This window comes from Phalacrocorax aristotelis, chromosome Z, assembly GCF_949628215.1.
Source record: "Phalacrocorax aristotelis chromosome Z, bGulAri2.1, whole genome shotgun sequence".
NCBI classification, from domain to species: Eukaryota; Metazoa; Chordata; class Aves; order Suliformes; family Phalacrocoracidae; genus Phalacrocorax; species Phalacrocorax aristotelis.
This window is the reverse complement of record NC_134311.1, coordinates 28,940,921-28,960,669: the sequence shown is the minus strand read 5'-3', so window position 1 is coordinate 28,960,669 and position 19,749 is coordinate 28,940,921. Positions and strand designations below refer to the sequence as shown.

The window sequence follows — 19,749 nt, the reverse complement described above, 5'->3', positions numbered from 1 at the left end:
AGCGCCTGGTCCTTTTCTTCACGACAATATTGCAGGTAGATGCTTACGCCAGACAAATCTGTCTGGAGGTACCAGTCATCATGGCCAGTTGTGCATTGTCAGATCAAGCCTGGTGTCAGGCTGGCTGGGCAGGAGAAGTCCCCTTTCTGTGGCTGGCTGCATGCACAGCTCATGCTGTGATCAGGCTCCAGGCTGCAATTGGGCTTGGTTTCAAGGGTTTTCTGGGAACGCTGTTGACAACAGGGCAGGGAGGTTCTGGGGCAGGGGCAAGTGATACCCATCTAGGAGGTCAAACTGGTTGCCTGGTGTAAATCAGTGGAGGCTTGCTGACCTTGGTGGAATTGTGCCAGGTGACACTGCTGGGGCCGGCAGCTCGTCCAGCCCATGTCCCACGAGCTGCACTCACTTAGTGTCATTCCTTGCTCCCTTTTCTGACTGGATGCACCCCGCTCCACCCAGCGGGAGGGGGCTCCACTGGAATGTGAGCCGTTGTGCAACCTGAAGAAGTGGCTTCCACATAGGAGGGAAGGGAGGGCAGGAACCACCCAGAGCACTGGAGGAGAACACTTAGGGGTAAAGAGCTTGGCAAGGGCACATTCCTTGTGCATGCACAGAAGAGACTGCCCTCTACGTTCTCCCACTGTGGCAGCAGGAAATGTCCTTTCCCTGGTCTTTACTGTTGATGTTGCGTTCAAGGGGATTCTGATCAGTTGAAAAACAGGTGTGTGATTAGAAGGAGAGTGGCAATATCTTCTCTTTTTGCTAATCCTGTTCCTATCCCTGCTTCCGCGCTCTTCTCCTACCTGCCCCTCCAGTTGCTGAGCATGAAGAGCTGGAGCGACATGAGGCAAGAGGTGATGTTCCTGACCAATGTGAATGCCTCAAACTCCTCTACGCAGATCTACCAGGCTGTGTCACGCATTGTGTGTGGCCATCCCGAAGGTGGAGGGCTCAAAATTAAATCCCTCAACTGGTATGAGGATAACAATTACAAAGCACTGTTTGGAGGTAACAGCACTGAAGATGATGTAACTAACTTCTATGATAACTCCACAAGTAAGTGTAACCCTGGCATGGCCTAAAGTCCCATCTACTTCATGGTTGTCATTGCTAGTGTTTTCCAAACTTCCACAGATGAAAGCAAGTGGTCTTGAGGGACAGCATATGTTTCATTATTTCAGAAAGGCATGTGCTTGCCACCTGCTGCCCATGCCCTTAAGATCAGGAAGGATATCAACATGCATGGAGTTCACAAGGGCCTTGCGTAGAGTCCACAGAAAGCTGTGCAGTGGACTTCCTTCATGGGGAGAGGGAGCACAGTCGTGTGCACTCTTTAGAAATCTGGGCTTTTCTGGACGAATTTTGCTCGTGCCATGCAGCAGGGTTGTGGGAGCAGTACAGACTAGCAGTCTGGCACTTAATGCTGGAGGCTCTCTGAGTGCTCCGTGATTGCTGGGCAGGCTATGGAGGCCTGGACTGAAAGGGGCTTTTTCTGGAGCTTTGCAGTAAAGGAAGGTTTTTGTTGTCTGACAAATGCTGTGCTTTCAGCTGTGACACTCCTTAAAGCCCGCACAAGTGGGGCATATACGTTCTGCAGTTGTCACTGTGCTTGTTCAGCCACTCACCCTTGTCCTCTCTTCCCCAGCACCCTACTGCAATGAGCTGATGAAGAACCTGGAATCCAGCCCGCTTTCCAGGATTATCTGGAGGGCTTTGAAACCCTTGCTGATTGGGAAGATCTTGTACACTCCAGACACACCAGCTGTAAGGAGGGTTATGACTGAGGTAACTCTAGCTCTATCCTGTGATACGTAGAATGAGGTATGTCCTCCAGCTGTGCAGCTTAGCTGCTCTGTGTTAAACTGGGCCCAAACATAACCCTGGAAAGGATTGCCTGCAAAGCATAGCCTCCCTAGTCTCTCACCTCCCATGCACTTGCTGTTGAAGGTTCAAGAAGAAAAGGCTAGGCTGAACTCTTTTTCTAGACTTGGCTGGAAGCTTTCCTGGTGGTGCCTTTTGATTATCCACAGGCTTTGCATCTCTGATGTGGGATATGGGAGTGGGGAAGACCTTGATAAGCTTTCAGATGTCCTTGCTCTCCTCCACTGCCAGCTGGTCAGTGGATCCGTAATAATTTCTCATTGTGGTTTACCTAATGTGCTCTCTAATTCCCCAGGCTCCCTCACCAGGAGTCTTCTGGCACACGAGGAGGGGCTGCCTCTGTGTGCCCTTCATCTCCCAGGCAGAGTCATTCTCCGCCAAGCCTTGAAAAGCAGTGCTCAGCCATAGGCATCCACACTCCCTGTTGTTGTTTTCCTTCCTAGTGCACTTAACTTTCCCTACTCTGGTCCTTGCAGAAGCTGAGCTGCTGTTTGAATATAAGCAACATTCAGTACTTCACTTGACAGGTCAATGCGCCCTCTCAGTCCACAGTGGATCTCTGCCAGCTTTTGGAAATGACCTTCATCTCCTCTTTGCCAACAGGTGAACAGGACGTTCCAGGAGCTGGGTGTGTTTCGTGACCTCGGGGGGATGTGGGAGGAGATAAGCCCGAAGATTTGGACGTTTATGGAAAGTAGTCAGGAAATGGATCTCATTCGGGTCAGTATGCTATCTTTGCCAGAACCACCACTGTTGCCTTATGCAATAGGTGATGAAATACTTATTTTGGATGGTGCTCCAGTGCTGCGCTGGGCAGATAAATAGTATGGATGGGACCCCTTTCCCCTTATTGAAACACACTGTGACTGTGCCAATCTTGCATTGTGCTTTGCATTCCTTCCTTCATGTAAGAGCCTGCTGTAAACACCCATTTCTGATCTTCCTCTGTGGGGAAATGGGCTGTTTATTCCACAGTGTTGCCCTAATGCAGTATGAATATCTGGCTTGGTTTTTTTTTGTAAACTAGGGACTTGTGGGGTTGGTGACAGGTTCAGCTCCCTGTACTGTGCACTTCTCCACAACAGTGCTCTCATGATAGCAGCAAAGCAAGCGTTTATATACCTCAGTCAGATTGTGGAATGTGCCAGGTGGCCTCAGGGCCCATTGGCTACAGTGGGAATTGAATGGTTATCATGCAAGAGCGAACCTAGATGCCTGGCAGTAGTCTGGCACAAATATTTAAAAAACTTAATTTGGAGTTGCATGGTATATTTAATTTAGTAATACTTGGGTGCTCATGGGGGAAGAGCAAACATCACCCTATGGCTGATCACTTCATCATGTGCCATGTGTACTAGACCATGAAGAAGGGGCTGGGAGTCTTGTTCTGATTTGACACGCATTCTGTTAGCCTGTTGGCTTCCTGGAGCATTGCGCCAGGTGTTAGAGCTGCATCCAGGGGCGTTATCTGCTTAAGTGGCTTAGTTCGCTGTTGCTTCCCTCAGGTGCAACTCTGAAGAGTGGATCTTTGCACCCTATGCTGATGTGTGTGGAAGCATGGTGATATAAAACTACGATCGTGCAACACAAACAGTTGTAGAATAGCTTTTCCTGCTGTCTCTGCCAGGCAGCTGTTTGGGTGTCATAGTGCAGCTGTTCTACAGAGACTTACTCAGATCTTGTAAGCCTTGAAGTTCTTTCCTTGTTTACCCCACTGTAATGCTATGCTGAATAGCCATACTACAGGATCAGAGACATAATTTTCATCACTCCTTTGCCTCTTTTGGCTTTATGAAAGTTAGTTCTGGAGATGTTGGCATCAGGGCGTTGAGGATCGGGGTCACCAACTGTAAACTGAACTGTTTGTTACAGAGAGTGCAGGCAGAAAGTTAAGGTTTGTATATTGGTTTGCAGTTGTGTCCTTTGAAAAGTGAATGTTGCTGCATTTTTGTTTTGTGGTTTTTGGTTTTTTTTTTTTAAATGAGCACCAGGCTTTTCTGGATTTGCATTTTATGCTGCTTGTTAACCCTGCTGGCTCTGGTAGTTAATTCTTGATTAAGTCTGGTTAATCAGACTTTAAGTCTGGTCTCCTCCTCTGTATTGGTGCAGTAGCAGGGGCTTGTTTATGGTCACCTGTTGCAGTTCACACAAGCAGGAGTACTTCACTGTTAGTGCCTGGGCAGCTCCTGGGCAGCATCCCATTCAGTTTAGAGGTGCAGCATGGATCACTTATACATGAATAGACTGAAACAGGGAGTTGCCTGTTTGTGGCTCCTTTCAAGGAGGAGGTTGGTCCTTTGCTGTTTGCTAGCCATGTAGGCTGCCATGCTTCTGTGTGCCCATCTCTGGCACTTGGTATGTCTGCCCATCTTAGCTTGATGCTAACACGGCTGCTAACTTCAAGAAGGACAGCATGTGCCTCTGGCGTTAAGGGTGATGTGGTTTAACACCAGCCAGCAGCTTAAGCACCACACAGCTGCTTGCTCACTCCCCCCTGGTTGGATCGGGGAGAAAATCAGAAGCGTGAAAGTGAGAAACTTGTGGGTTGAGATAAAGACACTTTAAGTAAAGCAATAGCCGGGCACACAAGCAAAGCAAAACAGGAATTCATTCGCTCCTTCCCGTAGGCAAGCAAGAGTTCAGCCATCTCCAGGAAAGCAGCACTCCATCATGTGTAATGGTTACTTGGGAAGACAAATGCCGTAATTCTGAACATTCCCCTCTTCCTTCTTCTTGCCCCAGCTTTATGTGCTGAGCATGACTTCATATGTTGTGGAATATCCCTTTGGTCAGTTGGGGTCAGCTGTCCCCGCTATCTCCCCTCTCAACAACTTCTTCTGCACCCCTGGCCTATTCACTGGTGGGGTGGGGTGAGAAGCAGAAAATGCCTTGACTCTGTGTAAGCCCTGCTCAGTAGTAACAAAAACATCCCTATCAACACTGTTTTCAGCACAAATCCAAAACATAGCCCCATACTAGCTGCTCTGAAGAAATTTGACTCTATCCCAGCCAAAACCAGCACAAGCAGCTTTTAATGTTGCTGCTGAACATGGTGAGGCTGAGCCCCTTCCATGCAGGCATAGTGCCCTTCCTCCTGGGGAGGACGGCAGGAGCCAGCCTTGGGAGATCAAATGTGAAGAGAGAGCAGCGCAGCCAATCCCCATTTGCTTGGATTTCCCTTTCACTTTTTCTCCTTTGTCAGCTTGACCTTTTCTGTTTTCTGAGTTTGCAATGCTGTTTTTGTAACTGCATGACCCATTACTTTCTGGTTTGCTGGTAACAGCAGAGCATGGAGAAGCTTCTCATCTCTCCACTTCATTCTTTGTTCTGGCAGAAACTCCATGTCCTGTTTTTATTTGTTAGGATTTTTAGTTTTCTCTCTTGTGCAGCATTTTTAAGTCTCCCTTACTTCAGTTTAACTGTGTCCTTTACTGCCCTCCTGCCTACCCTTATACTGTCTTCCCAGAGGACTGGTTTCTGCTTCAATGCCAGGTGCTTCTATCTGGACTGCACTTGTGTGGGGTGTTGTGCATACAAGTAGTGGGGCAATAGCCCATCCTCAGAAAGCTAGCACTTAAACTAGGTGAAAAAAGCACTGCCCCAGATAAGAGAACAGAGAGGCAGGGGATCATGGCTATACAGGGCTGCTTCAGCCAGCCCTGATGGCACAACAGCAAAATATATAAGAAAAGCCACCCAGCCTCTGGTGCTGGTATTTCTCTTCAGCACTGTGACAGTTCAGCTTCCAGCCATGCCACGGCCCCTCTATCCCAGCTGGGAGCAGAGGTTGGTTCTGCTGAGTTCACCATCAGCCGAATGTGTTTCTCCTGAACACACATCTCCTTCCCTGTTTTTGTGTTTCAAGACCTGCTCTGCATGTGCGGGGGTGCAGAGCTCTGCGTGGCTCTCTGCTGCCCTCTCCTTGGGAAATGGGTTGCAGGTCATGGAGGCAACTAGCCAACCTGCAAAGAACACCCCATGCTGTAGCTATGGGGGAGGCACATCCTTTGCAATGGGAGGGGAGGAGGAAGGACCCCACCGTGCTGATCTTGTCAGTATGGCAGAGGGCCTTTCCCTGCACCTTTTTAAAAGGCATTTTCACCAGTAGTACTTGTTTTCATGATGAGAGAGGAGATCTAACATTAATTCTTAACAACAATTTCTCCTTTGAAAACAAAATATCCACAGACACTGCTGACAAGCAAAGCTCTCTGGGACCTGCGCTTACCGACTTCCAACTGGACAGTGGAGGACGTTGCCAGTTTTCTGTCAAACCATCCGGAGGACTTTGAGACAGCAAATGGCTCAGTATATACCTGGGTGGATGCCTTCAATGAGACAGACAGGGCTATCCAGACCATCTCCCGCTTCATGGAGGTGAGATCCTGCTAGTATGGACAAGGAGCTGAGGGCGGACAGCAGCTTGGTCTCCACTTGTGCAGTGGGGCGTTCTTGGAAGGGGAAGATAGATGTTCCTCAGTCCATTTTCTGTAAATGACCAGGCTTTAGTAGGGCTGAGTGCACAACATCTTAGAAAATATCATTTAATCAGGTGCCTAAACATAGATGTAGGAACCTAACTGTAGGTCTTGTTCTTGAAGCTCTCACTTTGGCCATTGGATGTGGTTTCCCACACTGTTGTTACTGGGCAGCTCAGAGCTGTTCCTTGCTTCAGCAGTGTAACAGCTTATATTTTGATCTGGGGTTTTAGGTGGGGACAGCGGTGAAGCTAGCAGCTTCTCTAAGCTGAGGAAGACAGAGAATAATGAAATTTGTTCTACTTGTTAGTTGGCCATCTTGGCAGATAGGTGCAAGCATAAAGAGCCCTTGGCGTGTCAGGGGCCTGGTGCAAAGCCTTTAGGTCTTTCTGCTGATTTTTAAAGGTTTTGAATCAGACCTAGTTTATTGGTAACAGGGAAAATAAGACTTTCTATGGAAATTGATGCTGGGATGGGATCCTATAGCTGGTAATATAATGCTACCTAACCTCTAGTTTAGAAAATACTTGTGCTGGGGTATTTATCAGTGATATATGTTTGACTGGCAGGTCAACCAGGAAAAAATGACATCCCTAGCAACATGGTAGGCTACTATGAGCCCTTACAAAGTAGTCCAACACTGCAGCGTTTTCTTGGGCATGGCATTACCATTGCAGAGTTCTTTTTTCTCCTTCCCAAATGTAAGCAAAGTACATTCTGGTTTGGTAACTTATCACATAAACACTTCCAAATCTGTCCATGTCTAGTGTGTCAACTTGGACAAACTGGAGCCTGTGGCCACAGAAGTCCGGCTTATAAACAAGTCGTTGGAGCTTCTGGATGAAAGGAGGTTCTGGGCTGGAATAGTCTTCACTGAAATAGCTCCTAACAGCGTAGAGCTCCCTCAACATGTGAAATACAAAATACGCATGGACATTGATAATGTGGAAAGGACCAACAAGATCAAGGATGCGTGAGTCCTGAGATGCTGACCTGTAAGAAATTTCACATGGGGAATGCGGTGATGAGGATTTCTAATGGAAAGGTCTTGTTTCCTTGGTGCAGGTATTGGGATCCTGGTCCCCGTGCTGATCCCTTTGAGGACATGCGCTATGTTTGGGGAGGCTTTGCCTACCTGCAGGATGTGGTGGAACAGGCCATCATCAGGGTGCAGACAGGCACGGAGAAGAAGACAGGGGTTTATGTGCAGCAGATGCCCTATCCGTGTTATGTGGATGACATGTATGTATGCAGGCTGCTTCAAAAGCTCCCAGGAGGATTGTAGCTTGGGAAGCATAGGCTCTTGTCACTCCTCAGACATGGTTATTTCCCTACAATCAGTGAGGGAACAGTCGTCTTAGTGTTCCTAATCCCTGGAATTAGGACACCTGCATGGAGGATGTAAAATATGTAATGACTTGCAGAGTTATTCCCAGGACAACTATCTGTACAGGAATTTCACATACAATGTGCATTCCTGAGATGTGCCCATATTCCCAAACCCAGTACAGGTGAAAATAGCACTGGAAAAAATGCAAACAGCTAGGCACGGGATTGTGGAAAGAGGACAGTTAAGAGCAGTTACCAGGAAAGTCAGGTCTCTGGACCCACTCTTCCACTGAGCAACAGCTGGAACTCCAGCTCCTATCCTGGGCTGGTAATGTGCTCCAGACCCATCAGTCTTGCCTCATGGTGAGACACTGATCCTATGTCATGCTCTGCACATGGGCTGCTTTGTGCAGTGAAGCCTTAGCTGTCACCATGCTCTGCTAGCCCTTGAGTGGGACCTGAACTTGCACTGATGTTTCTGACTCTGTTTTACGGCTCCTTTCCTTCCTCCTTCCAGATTTCTGCGTGTTATGAGCCGTTCTATGCCTCTCTTCATGACTCTAGCCTGGATCTACTCAGTGGCTGTGATAATCAAGGGTATTGTGTACGAGAAGGAAGCCCGACTGAAGGAGACAATGAGGATCATGGGACTTGATAACGGCATACTTTGGCTAAGCTGGTTCATTAGCAGCCTTATCCCTCTCCTCATGAGTGCAGGCCTGCTGGTGCTGATCCTTAAGGTGAGTTGACTGGTTTGGTCTGTGGCAGCAGAATCTAGAGCCTTGAGAGCCTGCTAAGCAGTGGTCTACACTGACATGCTGGGGAGGAGTTAGTGTGGGTTGACCACCAACTCTATGGGGACAGGGTTTTGGAACAAAACAGGGCTGAGTTGCTGAAAACAGTGGAAGGGGCTGTAGTAGATACAGTGCTCTTGAAAAGGTGCCTCTGGTACTGCCCCACTTCTGGGAAGGCTGTTGTGCAAATTGCAGCAAGCCCAGCCTGCCCTGAACAGCGGCTCTGCAGACCTGCTTGTGCTAAAGCCACCTTGGAGAGTTCTTTCAAAGCCTGATGCACCTGTTATTTTCCTGCCAGATGGGGAATCTGCTGCCTTACAGCGACCCTAGTGTGGTGTTTGTTTTCCTCTCAATCTTCGGTGTTGTGACCATCCTCCAGTGCTTCCTCATCAGCACAGTGTTCTCCAGGGCCAACCTGGCAGCTGCCTGTGGGGGCATTGTTTATTTCACACTGTACCTGCCTTATGTGCTGTGTGTTGCCTGGCAGGACTACATCAGCTTCTCACTAAAGATCTTTGCGGTGAGTCTTGAGGAAACTGTCCTGGGTACTGGGCTTCCACCAGTATGGCACTCAGCAGCTCCCTAGCTGGACACTGATAACTATGGGAGGAGGTGGCAGTGGGAGGATAATTTTCAAGTGTAAGAGGCTATGGGGTGGGCTTGGTGAAGAGGTTTACTGAACCTGCTAGGAGCTGCTCAGAGGGTGTTGTTGGGTTTGGTAGTAGAAGTAATTCAGCCAGACTAAGCTGCCTTGATCTCTATATGCTGTTATGCTGTACCACCAGACAGTCAGGCTGAAGGAACGAGCTGGTTTTCCTCTGCACAGCACTTCTTACCTGCTTGGAGAGGGTGGCTGTTAGTAATGTATTCCCTCACATAGAAGTCCAAAGAGCAAGGGAAAGAAAATAGGGAAACAAACAATTCTGGGTGGTGGTCTGGCAGAGACTTCAGGCCTTGCTTGCTTGTTGGAACCAAGACTGGGACTGCCACTCCCTCTCTGTAAATACAGTCATGCTCCTTGGATCTTTGACTTTTCCTATAAGGCTTCTGGACTGTGTTCATTAGGCTTGTGCTCAAGCTGAGCTGCCCAGTTGGAGAGCAGCTGTGAAAAACTGAATGCATTTTCATGTCTCCTATTTGCAGAGCCTGCTGTCTCCGGTAGCATTTGGCTTTGGTTGTGAGTACTTTGCACTGTTTGAGGAGCAAGGAGTTGGTGTTCAGTGGGACAACTTCTTTGAGAGCCCCTTGGAAGAAGATGGCTTTAGCATCACTACATCTGCTGTCATGATGTTGTTCGACGCCTTCCTATATGGGGTCATGACCTGGTACATTGAGTCTGTCTTCCCAGGTGAGGTCTGCTTCTGAGGCAGGATCACACTTTTAAATGGATTCTTTCACGCTACTCATTTGCCAAGGTGCAAATTGGACCCCTTTTTAAGCAAAGCTGCAGAAAAGTCATGGAGGAAAACTACAGATCAGCATGACAGTGAAGTTGTTGCTGCTAATAGCAGTGACTGTTGGTCTACTGCAGAGACTGAGCCCCATTGTGGCAATTGCTGAGCTGGTCCCAGAAGCTTTGCTTCACTTCAGCTGTTACCTTCTCTGAACTGCTAAGTCCACAGACCCTGCTGCAGGGGAAGAGTTGAGAGTATCAGCATGACATGTGTCTGTGTAGCACATACCAGCATAGGGCTTTTAACCCTAAAGCGAAGTTTGAGGAAAGAGATGTCTCTTACCCCCAAAGTGTGGCAGTGTCTTCACCATGAAAGATCTCTTCTTAGTTCTCCCTAACCTAGAGGTTTAGTGGTTTGGAATACTTTCCTTCTTGTCCTGAAAGCTAATATGAGAAAACAGATGCAGTCAGGCTCATGTAAGGCTTTTCTCTTTAGGCCAGTACGGGATTCCTAGGCCCTGGTACTTTCCTTTCACAAAGTCCTATTGGTTTGGCGAAGAACCACAGGACAGGCAGCACCCTCATCCGGACCAGAAGGGACCTTCAGAAGGTAAGTGCTGGACACAGTCTTTCTGCAGTGAAGTGTTATGGTCTGCCTTTTTTGAAAGGAGAGTCCAAGGACAGCATGACTGGTGTGGCTAAGGTGAAATTGGTCATCCCTTTGTTATTACAGTTTGGGTGTGCTTATCAGGTGGATGTATCCAGATAAACCCAAGGTACCTTGCCCAGTTGAGTGCAGGTGGGTACTCCAGCCTCATGGAGTTGAGAATTCCTCCCATTTTTGCCAACCCTGGTGACACTGGACATTGCCAACTCCCATATGAGTCCAGTAGAGAGAAAAGAGCTAAAGAAAAACTTCTGTGGAAGGTTTCTGTCCCTGAGGAAGAAATGTGGTCAGTTCTTCATATAGCTCATTTCTCCTTGCATCTCCACAGACCTGGGGGAATGTGATGTTTGTTAGAAGTCTGACACAGTTGCTGTTAAAACATATCATAGCTCTCTACTTTGCTCTGTTTTCTTCCAGTCTGCAAGGAGGAAGAGCCTATGCATCTGAGCCTTGGTGTTTCCATCCAGGACCTGGTCAAGGTTTATCGTGATGGCAAGAAAGTTGCTGTAGATGGTCTCACACTGAACTTCTACGAAGGACAAATCACCTCCTTTTTGGGACATAATGGAGCAGGGAAAACCACTACCATGTAAGAACAAAATAATGCTTTAAGACCATGGGAGAAGTGGTTCTGAATACTGAGATTCCTATCAACATAGTAGAGGTAGCTGTGCGGTGTGCAGGCTGGTGCAGCCTAGGGTGCTGCACTGATTTCAGTCTGGTAAAATCTGCTGGTTTGCCCTCGTTCTGCAGCTGCCTCAGAAGGTACACAGATACAGGGGACTGAAATTGGAGGTAGTTCAGGTTGGGGTGGTGCCAAATGAATCTGCTGGCAGCATTTTCTAGTAATGTTATTTGTGATTCTGACTTACAAATGTAAGGAAGCAAGTTGGGACTGAAAGGATGAGAAGCTTTTAGAGGAAAAAATATTTGCTTCAAGCAGAGTTATGTGGGTGTGCTTTGATCACTGTTAAAACCATTGGAGCTGTTTTGTTTTAATCCATTAGTGAGATGTTTCTTAGACACCTTTCCTGATGCGGGAGTTCCCCAGGGCTTCTACCCACTCTTCATTCATCCATCCTGGCATGTGCAGCAACCACATCCTTGTGGTGGAATGTGCTTATCTGTTGTGTTTGTCCTTCAGGTCCATCTTGACTGGCTTGTTCCCCCCAACCTCGGGTACAGCCTTCATTCTGGGCAAAGATATCCGCTCTGAGCTCAGCACCATCAGGCAGAACCTGGGTGTCTGTCCACAACACAATGTGCTGTTTGACTTGTGAGTAGCATCTGTGAGACGCAGGGCTGGTGTTACCCAATAGATGTTTGGGTTCTTTAGAGATAGGACTGTCCTGGCTGAAAGCATATTGTCTCCTATCTGTTGCATGGTGTGAGACAGTAGGGTGGTATGAGATTGATACAAGGACATTCTGTTTGTTAGCAGGTTCATACGTGCCTGTGAGATATAAGCAAGAGCCTACACTTTTAACTTTCGCCTGTCTTTAAAGAAATCTACTCCATTAAACTTAACTAGGCCAAATGTTTCCCCAGTTTCTAGTGATTTTTGGATGTTTGGGGTACTCTGTCAAGCACCTTTGAAGGAGGACTATTTAAATTGGTGCTAAACAGCCACACTGTGAAATCAGGCCCAACTGAGCACACCCAGTCTGTAGCTCCTTCCTGAAATCTCGGCCTTAAGAGATGTTTCCCTGAGCAAACAAACATGCTTGCTTTAATGTTAATGCAAGGGATGAATACTTGCATGGTGCTCTCAGCTGTGCCCTGAGCCTGCTTGTGTTCCCTAGGCTGACTGTGGAGGAGCACATCTGGTTCTACGCTCGGCTCAAAGGGCTGCCGGAAAAGAAGGTGAAAGAGGAGATGGAGCAGATGGCAATGGATGTTGGTTTGCCTCACAAGCTGAAAGCTAGGACAAGCAAACTCTCTGGTAGGTTCAGCTGCTTTTACATTTCTCAGCTGCTTCCTCAGTTCCAGAAAAACTTTCTTGGGTTTCACAGAGACAGCGTCACAGACCTTGGTTGGATCCTCCAATTAAATATGGATTACCACACAATTAAGCACTTAAGTCAGTTATTTTATTAAGTACCTAATCAGTATATCTTAGTAAACTTAAAAATATTACACTATCTTATGCTGTCTGATGGCCATAACAAGTCACTTGCTTTCTCTGAGTATTTTGTACTTGTTTCCATTATGACGTGCTCCAGCTACACATGATGTGTTCTGCAAGTGCTTATTAATGTGTTTGGGTGTTATGGGTTTAGGTGAGAGTGGCTCAGACAATAATATCCAAGTCCCTTGCTGTTCATGAACTATATATGCATTTCTTATCCTAATTTCTGCTTCTTCAGTTGGCATCCTGCAGTGTCCTTCCCCTTTGTTCAGGAACAGCAGGGTTCCTGTATCAGTCTGTACCAGACAATTGAGGGACTGAGACTCCTTTGTTTCTGACTCAACTGTCAGCACAGACTGTGCATTTGACTTTGGGAAGGGAGAGAGACGGCCACAGGTTGGCTTTAGTATTGAAGAGTGTAATATAATTCCTTGCTGCTGGCATATTTCCACAGGAAGGGTGTCTCTTGGGGACCTATTTCTGCGGCTCAAGCTCTGGAGACCTGTGCCTCCAGATCCTGAGATATAGTTAGGCCTCTCCACTGCTTATGTTGAGACAGTATGATTCACTTATGGAAGGGCTTGCAAGGTGTGGTTTCCTGCAGTAGGAGGAGAGTTGGACTCCACTGAGGGAAGGCCATTCAGGTGAATTATCCCCTGTCCTGAAGGTGGTGGGACCCTGAAGGCCTGAAACAGCAGCAGTGCTTGGCCTTCTCAGTGTGCAGTTCTGCTTTCTCTTGGAGAGCTCATTATCCACTCTGCTGCAGCTATTGCTGTTCCCCCCCATCCCTGCCTCAGCCTGAACACCTCTTTCTTCTTGTGCCTGTCAGGTGGCATGCAACGGAAGCTCTCAGTTGCCTTAGCCTTTGTTGGTGGCTCCAAGGTTGTCATTCTGGACGAGCCGACCGCTGGGGTGGATCCATATTCTCGCAGAGGAATATGGGAATTGCTCCTGAAGTATCGGCAAGGTACGTGGTCTTTTCCTCTGTTCCTAATGAATGTGTCACAGAAAGCAAAAGAAAATCAATCTGATTAATGAGTGTTCCCAAAATAGCAGTGTGTCTTTGCAAATCTGTTGTTGCCTGCACTGAGGAAGGAACAAAGAGCATGCAGGACAAGGATGTTCTAATCTCTTATCTGTCCTCCTTTCTCATCCTATTCATGTCCAGAGCTCATGAACAAAGTTCATCACAGGGTTGTGAGGGCAGTTAAAGTCAGAAGTTCACATGTGGTATTCAGCAGTGTCCTGCTCTCTGCAGCCAACCCTGCTGACATGAAATTAACCTGCCTTTGCTGAGCTTGACAAGGGCCTGCAGAAAGTGGGGAGAATAAACCCATGACAGCAGTTGTGAACCTTTTGCATACTGCTAGCCTTGTTCAAAGGAGCTTAGACTTGTGGCATCAACCTCGCATTCCCTCCTTGCTATAATCATGGCAAGATCCAGGTGACTGTGGCTTTGGCTTGGGAACATGGGTATGGTTGACTTACCAGCATTGTCTTCCCTTGCTTTCTTCCAGGCCGTACTATTATTCTCTCCACGCACCACATGGATGAAGCAGACATTCTGGGGGACCGGATTGCCATCATTTCTCATGGCAAGCTCTGCTGTGTTGGCTCTTCTCTCTTCCTGAAGAACCAGCTGGGAACAGGCTATTATTTGACCCTGGTCAAGAAGGATGTGGATTCCTCTCTGAGCTCCTGCCGAAACAGCAGCAGCACAGTGTCTTATCTGAAGAAGGTACAGCTGACCCTTCTTGCTCATTCATTCTTCCTTCATGAAATCTTAGACTTATGGGAAGCAGCAGCTAAGATTTTGCGTGTTAGAATGTCTCAAAAGAGAAATCCCCTACTCTTTAAAAGAAGTGTTACTTGCTTTTAAGTACTACACCAGATCATGTCTAGTTAAACTGTTGCATGGGATGTACATCTCTATTATAGTTTCTTTCAATGCTGGCGGTGCAAAACAGATTGGGAAGATGCAGTATACATGAGGTGCACACTTTTGTAACATGCACTTCTATAACTGTGACCTCTTACTTGTATTTCAGCCCTTTGCAGTGGTATGTCACCATTGCTTTCTGACTCCTCTGTGGAGTATCCAGCATGTTACGGCATCTGGTTGAAGTTATCTAGTGTGTAGTGTCTGGTGGGCTCCTTTTTAATTAAACAGCAGGGAACAATGGTTGTCTTCTCTTTTGTGACCAGGACGATAGTGTCTCCCAGAGCAGCTCTGACGCTGGCCTTGGCAGTGACCATGAAAGTGACACACTGACAATAGGTGAGGAGGCTTGGAAAAGAATGTAAGATTCAATCCCAGTGTTGACGTTGCTCTGTCTTTGACCTTGGACAACTGCCTTAACCTTGTGCCCCTGTGTAGCTACAGTCTTGGGACAACTATGAAATGCACAGAGATGGTATTTTTAAATCTGTAAATATTGGAACATTTTTCTTTAGTGAGCTGATCTGGGTTCAAGGTGTCCTGAGATTTAATAACCAAAGATTACATAGTACCGTGGCCTGTTAGCAATATGTAACCTTTGCTGGTGAACTGCATATCAGTGACTTGCAGGGCTGCCAGTAGCATGTAAAAGCTTTCCCAGGCTTTTTGTCCAAGGTTGTGTTGAATGTAAAAAGAAACCAGATATTCCATGGAAATGAGCTGCTTTCCAGAGAAGTCCCATTCTCCCTCCTTTCCTTCCGGAAAGGCTTTTCAGACTGAGCTCGTCTTTCCACATAATTAGCAGTAATAAGATGAACACCATCTTTTCCTTTTGGTTCTTCTAGATGTGTCTGCAATTTCAAATCTCATTACAAAACATGTTTCTGAGGCCAGGCTGGTGGAGGACATTGGCCATGAATTAACCTATGTCTTGCCGTACAAGGCTGCTAAAGAGGGAGCTTTTGTGGAGTTGTTCCATGAAATTGATGACCGGCTGTCTGATCTTGGCATTTCCAGCTATGGCATCTCTGAAACCACCCTGGAGGAGGTGAGTGAGCTGAAGATTCTCTTTTCAGTTAAACTGTTGAAAATGAATCATGGCAGAAATAAGAACAAGATGGAGTCTTGTCTCTTCCTGTAAACATTTGTTGTGGAACAGGCAGCTTTGTGTTCCTCTCCAAAATAGATTATCTTCTGCCCTGTTTAACTGTGTGCTCATGGAAGTGTGCATTAAAAGCTGAAATGTAGTACAGGCAAGCATAGGCAGGTCCTTTGTACTCAGTTGTACTTTGCTGAGAAGTGAAGCTTGGCCCCCAGTTTGGCTTCTAACGATTGTGTAAACACCTTTGAGGTATTTTTAGGGATGCTTTGTGCTGCACTTAACTGAAAGCATACATTTCAGTACTGGAGACCATACTTTACAGAAACTACTTGGACATATGCCTTGTCAGGGATATTTTTTAGGGTTTGTTCCTGGCGTGCACTTTATCCCCTGTTTATGTGATTTTTTTAGCTTTCCTTGTCATTATTAAAAAATATGAAACCCTGAAGTTGTCACTTATTGAGGTTGCCCTCTAGGTCCTCCCACAGCTGTAAAGGCATTGGCAGTTATCTGCAGTTTGAAATTTTTTTTTTCTTGTTTAGGAGAGTCCATGGGACAAGCTCCACAAAGCATTCAGTCATGAACAGGACTGTCAGAGTAGGATCCCCCAAATTTACTAACTAGGTCTTTATCTGAAACATAGGAAGGAGTTTGTGTTTGAGGTGCACTGAGTACTGACAGTTGAAAGGGGGAATGGCTAGTATGTGGTTACAGGCTGGCTCCTGGAAGCTGGAGAGAAGCCGCAAAGTCCATGTCCCCATCGTGCACAGGGTAAACCCCATATCCTCTGTTTTCATGCTGCATCTGTCAGTTTTGTGCTCTCTGATGGCATCTCTTGAAGCAGTCCCCACAATATCACTCCCCTTTTAATTTTCACTGACACTTATAATTGCTTTTCAGATCTTCCTGAAAGTGGCTGATGATAGTGGTGTGGATGCAGAAACCTCAGGTGGGTGTAGTTGTCTCCTACAGCATTGAAGGGGCCTTCAGGGGGAGGTGCCTTTTTATATGGTATTTCTGCTGTTTAAGCACAACACTGGCCAAGCCTAGATATTTCAGGAGTAAAATCCAGTGCAGGGCTTAACTCTCAGGGGAATAAAGGGCCTAGTGGGTATATCAGACAAGGAGCGTTCCTGGTCTCACCAGCCTTGGGCAGGTGGATAGCCTTTGTGTATGGCAGCATGTCCAGCTATACAGTGACACATGCCAAAGTGTCAGAGGCCCTGTTTCAGACTGAACTGGAACTCCGCTGTGCTAATATTTTTAATGACCTAAAATAGCTGTTCTTAGTATTCTTAATACATGCTTTAACATACTGTTAACTTCTGTTGAATCAGTGCTGGCATGTTTATATTGTAATAGTGGAGAGTTTCTAGTGTATGAATTACTTGACTGACGCTATTGTCTACTCTGAGGAATAGGAAAAAACTCCTGACAGGGTCAGATTGCAGTAGAGACCAAATGACTCTTTCTGAGAGCAGCTCACTGCATTAAGTACTTGCGCTAGCATTTCCTGATAAACTAGTGCTAGCAAATTGCACTTGGAGTCATAAGCATATTAAGTAAAAATTTTCATAGAGTGAGAGCAGCCTGCAGTTTCCATGGCTGAGTGAAAAAGTGTCCAGTGCACTAGAAGAAGCTTCTAGGTCAGCACACAAAAATGGTGCATAAAACATAAGACCTTTGCAGAGTGGCAGTCTTTGTTTTGCTTTTACCTGCACTGGAGTCACTCCAGTGCAGCTCCTTACTTGGAAGACAATGGAAATCATATTGCTTTGGTTTTTTTCTGGGGCTAATTGGAGATGAACTGAAGCAGATCAGCTAATTGTAACTGCATTGGTTTCAGATGGGACATTGCCAGCCAGAAGGAACAGGCGTGTGTTTGGAGATAGACAGAGCTGCCTTCGTCCGTTTACAGAAGATGATGCATTTGATCCTAATGACTCAGACATAGATCCAGGTATTGCTCGGCTAAAGCCTGTTTTCTTCTTGTGGACACTCTTTCATCTTACAAATACTGCAGATCGTAAGGCTGAGGATCCTGCCAAAGGAGTGGTGGTTTGTTTGGCTTTAGGAATAGTGGGCAGTGCAGTATCCACAGCCTGTTCATTCCTCCCACCCAGGCTCAGAGATAAGGGTGAAAATCCATTCATGAGAATATCTGTTGCTGTCTCTGCTCACCACGCTCTTTTTTGTTTTTGTTTTCTTTTTTATGCATGAGAGTAGTTGCTCCAGCTGTCACCCTGTGTCTCTAGCAGAGAAGTGCCCAGAGAACATTTCTGTGAGCTTTTGAATGAGGGTCACTTTTTCTTGCTAGCAGAATCCAGAGAGACAGACCTTCTCAGTGGCATGGATGGGAAAGGATCCTACCAGATGAAAGGCTGGAAGCTCACCCAGCAGCAGTTCACAGCTCTGTTGTGGAAGAGGTTGCTTATTGCCAAGAGAAGCCGGAAGGGTTTCTTTGCTCAGGTGAGACCACCCAACATGTGCAGGTTCTCTCAGCAGGGACAGCTCTGGATCATGGATTGTATTCAGAGTTGAAAGTGGGCAGAAAACCTCAAGGGAATATGGGTAACCAAGCCTGGTCTTCACTGCGCATCCAAACATCTGAGCAAAAGGGGGTCTATGCAAGTGAAAGAAGTTACGTGATGACCAAGTGGTTATGGCATTCTTGCACAGCAAGGATGCAGCTGAGGTTCAAATCCAAATTTGGCCTTGAGAGCAGCATTTGAATGCTGAATCCTCTCCATCACAAGTGAGTGCCCTGATTGAATGGCTGGATAGGTCTCGTGTTGGTGTCTAGCAGTGCCTTGGTGTAAATAGTAAAGACCTTCCTAGGAAACTTTGAAAAAGTTTTGATCCGTTAAATGACTCGCATGTAGCTCCTGATGTCTCTGGGAACATGTGCTTTAAAAAGGGCCTGCTCTTTCCTTGCAATTTCAGATTGTGCTGCCAGCTGTCTTTGTGTGTATTGCTCTCATGTTCAGCCTGATTGTTCCTCCCTTTGGGAAGTATCCCAGCCTGGAACTACAGCCCTGGATGTATGATGAGCAGTATACTTTTATTAGGTATGTTTATTGTGGTCTAGAAATTATGCTAAATCCTACAATTCTATTCTTGTCTGCAAATGTGAATTACTGAGTTCCTTACCAGGCTGTTTAAATTTGTTTAGCTCATGCACATTTTAAGAGTCCTGGTATTTTGTTTTTAGATCTTTAAACACCCACTCTAACTACTGGTACGGTCACATCAATTTCTGAATGGTGCTGTGACTCTAGTAATACTTTGCAAAAAGACTAGGAGTCTGTGTGTGCTCCTAGGCCAAGCATTCCTCAAAGGGAAATCTCCACCCATGTCCTTTTCCTGAGCTCCTTCACTGTGCTCCCACCCTTTCTGTGCTGCTGCTTTTACTGTGTGCCTGTTACTCACTGACCTGATAGTGTTTCTCTGCTGTATCCATAGCAATGATGCTCCAGAAGATGCAGGCACTCAGAGGCTTTTGGATGCCCTTCTCAGTAAGCCTGGTTTTGGGACACGCTGTATGCAGGGGCATTCCATCCCGTAAGTAGAACTCTGGGCTGGGAAGGGGAAGCCCAGCGCTGGCTTCTGGTCACCCAGTAAATTTAGCCAGCTTTATGGAATGGTAGTCGTGCATGGCCAGAGCAAAAAGTTGCAACTAGATTCAGTTTTTCTGCTCAAGACCTTTTAGAAAGTTACCAGCCCTCAGCATGGTGAGGGGGTGAGTTTTGAGTACAAGCCCTTACTGACAGAAATGGAGAGGAGACAGTGGTCTCTCCCGCAAATTACTCTTTGATCCTCAACACAGAAAAGGACCTAGTCATGTTGCTGTATGTCGTTGACTGTAGCTACTCCCATTCCACAATCCTCTGTTTCTAGCTGCACTAGAAACCTAGGTTAGCACTCCAAGTACCAGCAGAAGGAGTGGAGAGTCCAGACAGTGCTGGTGGTGTTTCCTAGCTCTGCCACTGACTTGCCTTGGGCAAATCAATGAAGATCCAGGCCATGAGTGCAGAAGGG

The 19,749-nt window shown here is 46.7% G+C and overlaps 1 protein-coding gene across 6 annotated transcripts in view; it reads left to right on the top strand.

Moving 5' to 3' along the window:
- Window positions 1-19,749, top strand: part of ABCA1 (ATP binding cassette subfamily A member 1) — a 94,433-nt gene that overhangs the window by 59,004 nt on the left and 15,680 nt on the right. For 4 of the 6 annotated variants that reach the window (XM_075078639.1, XM_075078640.1, XM_075078642.1 and 1 more), the window contains 22 exons: window positions 816-1,056; window positions 1,646-1,785; window positions 2,485-2,601; window positions 6,070-6,258; window positions 7,127-7,332; window positions 7,425-7,601; window positions 8,206-8,428; window positions 8,781-9,002; window positions 9,626-9,830; window positions 10,372-10,485; window positions 10,960-11,131; window positions 11,687-11,818; window positions 12,345-12,484; window positions 13,500-13,637; window positions 14,188-14,408; window positions 14,876-14,948; window positions 15,455-15,657; window positions 16,612-16,660; window positions 17,558-17,671; window positions 18,029-18,180; window positions 18,655-18,779; window positions 19,174-19,272. In XM_075078639.1, coding sequence (XP_074934740.1) covers window positions 816-1,056; window positions 1,646-1,785; window positions 2,485-2,601; window positions 6,070-6,258; window positions 7,127-7,332; window positions 7,425-7,601; window positions 8,206-8,428; window positions 8,781-9,002; window positions 9,626-9,830; window positions 10,372-10,485; window positions 10,960-11,131; window positions 11,687-11,818; window positions 12,345-12,484; window positions 13,500-13,637; window positions 14,188-14,408; window positions 14,876-14,948; window positions 15,455-15,657; window positions 16,612-16,660; window positions 17,558-17,671; window positions 18,029-18,180; window positions 18,655-18,779; window positions 19,174-19,272 — 3,452 coding nt within the window. The remainder of the gene's footprint in view (window positions 1-815; window positions 1,057-1,645; window positions 1,786-2,484; window positions 2,602-6,069; window positions 6,259-7,126; window positions 7,333-7,424; window positions 7,602-8,205; window positions 8,429-8,780; window positions 9,003-9,625; window positions 9,831-10,371; window positions 10,486-10,959; window positions 11,132-11,686; window positions 11,819-12,344; window positions 12,485-13,499; window positions 13,638-14,187; window positions 14,409-14,875; window positions 14,949-15,454; window positions 15,658-16,611; window positions 16,661-17,557; window positions 17,672-18,028; window positions 18,181-18,654; window positions 18,780-19,173; window positions 19,273-19,749) is intronic. The other 2 variants (XM_075078643.1, XM_075078644.1) reach the window with 2 other exon arrangements.